This window comes from Penaeus chinensis, chromosome 12 (assembly GCF_019202785.1).
Source record: "Penaeus chinensis breed Huanghai No. 1 chromosome 12, ASM1920278v2, whole genome shotgun sequence".
Taxonomy (NCBI): Eukaryota; Metazoa; Arthropoda; class Malacostraca; order Decapoda; family Penaeidae; genus Penaeus; species Penaeus chinensis.
In genome coordinates this window covers 23,866,480-23,871,479 of record NC_061830.1, presented here as the reverse complement: position 1 = coordinate 23,871,479, position 5,000 = coordinate 23,866,480, and the positions used below count along the sequence as shown (strand labels likewise).

The 5,000-nt window shown below is 42.7% G+C and overlaps 1 protein-coding gene across 2 annotated transcripts in view; it reads left to right on the top strand.

The window, feature by feature from the left end:
• The window catches only part of LOC125030922, a 17,790-nt gene that overhangs the window by 7,612 nt on the left and 5,178 nt on the right, over window positions 1-5,000 (top strand). For both annotated transcript variants that reach the window (XM_047621290.1, XM_047621289.1), the window contains exons 2-3: window positions 159-374; window positions 1,148-1,412. In XM_047621290.1, coding sequence (XP_047477246.1) covers window positions 159-374; window positions 1,148-1,412 — 481 coding nt within the window. The remainder of the gene's footprint in view (window positions 1-158; window positions 375-1,147; window positions 1,413-5,000) is intronic.

Genomic DNA, 5,000 nt, shown 5'->3' with positions numbered 1-5,000 from the left:
CAGTTTGATATTCCTCTGCTGAATGTTATTTACTGATTTTATGTCTGTTGTATTCCCGCTTTGGCTACTCTCATGTGTATTCATATACGAAACTCATTCTCGGGTGTTGGTACACAGAATTCAAGATTTTATAACATTGCTTGTTCTTACTCTCACAGCAGTGGCGGCTGCAGCAAGTGGGTGGTCGATTGCCTCACCTGGCTTGCAGCTTGCGGGAATACAGTGGAAAAGATATAGGCACATGTGTGGGGTTGCGGGCGAAGGCTGGAAAGACCACACATATCATGTACATCGGAGACTCACGCATCAGGCAGCACATCGAGGTACTTCTGGACCACATGCGAGATCTTGACTTCATCATCACGACTTACCAGGTAATGCAAAGGGGGCCCGTTTACTTCCGTTGGCCTGATCTGTCATAACAGAAAAAAGCATGAAGGAAAGAAGATACGGTACCCAACTGAAAGGGTTGTTTATGGACAGGTGAATTCCAGGGCTGTCATGTACCGTAGGAGCCTGTTGCAGTCTCGGTTGGGTGGAGAAGAAGCATGCTTGTAGGAATTCGTGTTGGTATGCTATGTAGTATATTTCTGTATGTTGTTACAAGCAACATACTCTGAGTGTTGTATGGATGTAGCTTTGTTAGTGTCAATACGGCCGTCTGTGATATTCCACACTGCATCGGTTGTGGGCTTGTCCATTTGTTTCTTGTCGTTGTATCTCATGATGTTTTATGTGTTATAACAGGCGTGTTTATGTAACTTCTAGCAATGACCTTACAACCCTGGCATTTATTTGCTCAAGTTTGCCCGCGTGTGGATTCAACACAGTACTAGTGTTGAGAGACCAGTGAGCTGTAAGTTTGATTACAGTTTCTGTACAGGAACCCCAATTTATGATTAATTTTGTGCTGTTTGTTGTTTGTGTGTGCGCTGAATTTCCTATTAGATGTTAAGAATACACCAGAGTGTACTGCTAAGTGTATGGTTATGCAGTGGATAGTTATATATATCACTTTACCTTCTTATTGTGTCATACTTGTCAAGCTGTTGTTGCCAACTGCATATTGCGGTTGATGTTATACAACTTTTAGTTATGTTCAAGAACGAGTGAATTATAAGATAAACTATCATAATTGTATTTTCAGGGACAAGTTATCACCGTGGAGGATTTTTTGGGACAAAAGGGCTCAAAACAATGGTTTAAGTATAAACACAACTTCCGCGTGGAGACCTCAAGCTCACCGAGGTTTATCCTCGACTACCACTGGGCTTCCGACATCCAAAAGAGGGGCAACGCGCGAGAGGCTGAAGCCGCAGGGAAGCTTCCGAACTATCACGTGGGAGCCATAGATCTGCTCAACACACTGAAAGACGCTCCGGAAGGCACTCTGCCAGACCTCATTCTTCTCAGTAAGTGTCTAATTGTATTCACCTAAATATAGCAATTAACTACCCCCCCAAAAAAAAAAAAAAAAAAAAAAAATATATATATATATATGTATTATTATTATTATTATTATTATTATTATTATTATTATTATTATTATTATTATTATTATAATTATTATTATTATTATTATTATTATTATTATTATTATTATTATTATTATTATTATTATTATTATTATTATTATTATTATTATTATTATCAGAAGGTATAAGAAGGGCAGCATTGGTCACTCTAGTTCAGCTCCAAATTGAAATAAATAGACTTTAGGTCAGAAGGCAAGCTTTACCCGGGCTTCCAAAAAATATAATTTTTTACGTATCACAAATATCGGTAGTAATGTGATTAATACTGCACAGGGAAAGTAATTATGATTGGAAGAAAGTATAAACTTGAAAAAAAAATAGTATTGCTAAACTTATATCAAATTAAACATCACACTTCATACAACCGTGCCAGTTTTCCGACATCCAATATTTAAACAATAGAAATAGAAAAGTAATAGAAAATCAGACAAAACATCCAGTAATATATGATGGTATTAGTGTAACAAATAATATGCAGGAAACGGAAATGTGAATTGATACCAACATCACTATTAATGATCGCCAGTTAATAATAAAATTTGGCTCTGAATAATAATTTTAGCTTCCTCTCAACTCTTATATATATTGTCACAACTGCGAGATTACTCTGGACCGTCGGCGGTGTTTACCACACTCTGGGCGGCGGGCTCAGGCCTCTCGCGATTGGCTCGCTCACCGTGTTGGGGAACGAGGGTATCGGCCTAAACATCGGCGGGACACATAAAAGGAGCACCTGTCAGAAATTCAGTAGTTGTCCCGTGACTTTGGCGTGTGAGCTTCCTTCCGCCATGTGACCTCGCCTGCTCCGCTGGATCCTTCTCCTGTCTGTTTTATTACAATGGATATTCTTGGTGTGGCATACTGTCTGTTTCATTTTGCTTCTAAACGATCTCCTGTGTGCAAGGAATGGCCGGGGTTACCATCCACTGGCGGCGAGGGATTCGAACGCAGGTCAGCAAGATTGCTAGACGAGAACGCTCTCTGAGAGAGAGAGAGAGAGATTTTTATAAACACACACACACACACACACACAAACACAAAAACACACTTCTGGTCCTTCTGCATACGTACCAACATCTCCAAATGCTCTTGTTGATTGAGTTCATGGCTCCTGCTGCCAGACCAATCCATCAACTGATTTCTTAGTCTGATAGCCCAGAGACATGGACTACATTACCAAGGTATGCAAAACTTTCTGTGACTTCAACGTCCTCACCATAAGCATGGATCTACTGAACGGGATCCCCTTATAGGCCCCCAACGTCCTGAATCTTGGTCTTGGTCCAGGAGACCTCTAGTCCCAAGGGCTTTGCCTCATTTCTAAAAGCAGGGACTCAGATAGGATAGCAACATCGTCGGCAAAGTCAGTGACCTTGAAATTGCCCAATGTTGCTCCACACTGACTTGCAGGTGTTGAAAAATGCTGGCGCATGGACAAAGCCTTGCCTCACCCCTGAATTAACAGGAAAGAAGTTCGACTAGCTCCCACCACACTTAACATCACTTTTAGTACCAGTATATAAGCTTGCTTATATACTGGTCTCAGGAATCATAGCAATTCTCGAAGCATCAAGTCAACGCCATCTTGAGGTCGATATAAGCTGCAAGCAACCCATGACCAAACTCGAAGCACTAGGATACGGTCTATTCTGGATTTGCCAGGAGTGAATCTAGACTGCTCCGGTCTCTGGTACTTAGAAGGTGGTTGCATATCAGAAGAGAGTGGGTAAAACCCTGGTATACTGAGCAGTGTGATGCATGGTAATTGCTACAGTCCAAGCAATCCTCTTTCCCCTTCTAGATAGGGATGGCACACCCCTTAACAGGTCAGGGGGAATGGAACCAGACTGTCAGATGGCAGTCAAAACTGCATGCAAGCCCAGTGCCATAGGTTCACCCCCAGCCTTTAGCAGTTCAGCAGGGATATCACATATGCCTGTGGCTTTCCCACACCAGCTTAGAAATCGCCATCCTAACCTCAGTTAAGGTAGGAGGTTCCCTGCTGATGGATGGATCCTGCACAGGTATTGTGATACCACTTGCATCCAAACTAACTGTTGGAGAGTCTACCTGGTACAGCTGCTCAAAATACCCAATATTCATGATCTCAGATGATCTGTTTGAATGTACTGCAGCCATCTGCTAGGAGTTCAGTTTTTTTCTCAGGGCTTCATAGGCAGGGTGAAGAAGGTCATTTACCAAAAAATGGCCTTCAACCTCCTCAGTAAGGTTTCTGATGAACTGTTCCTTGTCCTTTCTCGGCAATGACCGAGCCCTACACAGCAAGGAATGGCGCGCATCCTGATTGCCATTCAGCCGAGCCATGCTTCAATGGCCTCCATTGTCTCCAGGGAGATGAAATTCTGTTGTGCCCTCGGGCTTTCGCCAATGGACTCCTGTGCTGTTTCAAGTGTTTCATGCTTGAAGGACTCCCACAGAGTAACTGGGTCCGTCAGGTTTTCAAGTTCTGTGAATTGATCAGAGACTGCCGTGGCGAACCTTCGGGAACACTCCTCCCTCAGTCTGTCCAAGTGAAACACCCTAGAGTGGCCACTGGAGGGACGAAGAGTTTCTTTGAAACTCCGTAGGGTAGCTACCGTAGGGTAGCCACTACCAGCCTGTGGTCAGTGACACAGAACTCGACTTTCCGGTACACCCTGCAATCCTGAAGGATCCTCCAGCGAGTGCTGACAAAAATGTGGTCGATCTCCTTGGCCACAGTTGGCCCAGCAGCGAGGCTGTTCTCGCTGCTGGGATCAGCTCCCAAACCATGGGGACCATTATATATATATATATATATATATATATATATATATATAATAAATATGATATATATTATAAATATTATATATATTATATATCATCATCATCATCATCATCAGCCTGGGTCAATCTACTGCAGGACGTAGGCCTCTCCCAATCTTTTCCATCTTAGTCTGTCTTGCGTTTTTTGCGTCCAGTCTTGGCCCCAAAATTTCGTTATTTCGTCGCGCCATCTTGTCATAGGTTTGGCCCTTGGCCTCTTTATGTTATCTATAATCCAGTCTGTTACTTTCTTTGTCCATCTTGTTGTCCTGTCTCAGACATATATGACCTGCCCATTGCCATTTTTTCTTTTTGATGCTCCCAAGTATATCTTCTACTTTTGTCTGTTCCCTGATCCACGTCGCCCTCATTCGATCTCTTAGACTAATTCCCAGCATCAACCTCTCTGGGCACTTATTAGTTTCCTCTCCAGTAATTTGGTTGTAGTCCATGTTTCTGATCCATAGGTGATAACTGGGAGGATGCATTGGTTAAAGACTTTTCTTCTTAAACATAATGGCAAGAAGCCTCTTAGTATGCTACTGTGTTTGCCGAAGGCGCTCCATCCTAGACTGATGCGTCGCTTAATTTCCTCTTCGCTAGATGTGTGTCTGTATGAGTTGCCCTAGGTATATATACTTGTCTACCACCTCTATCGCT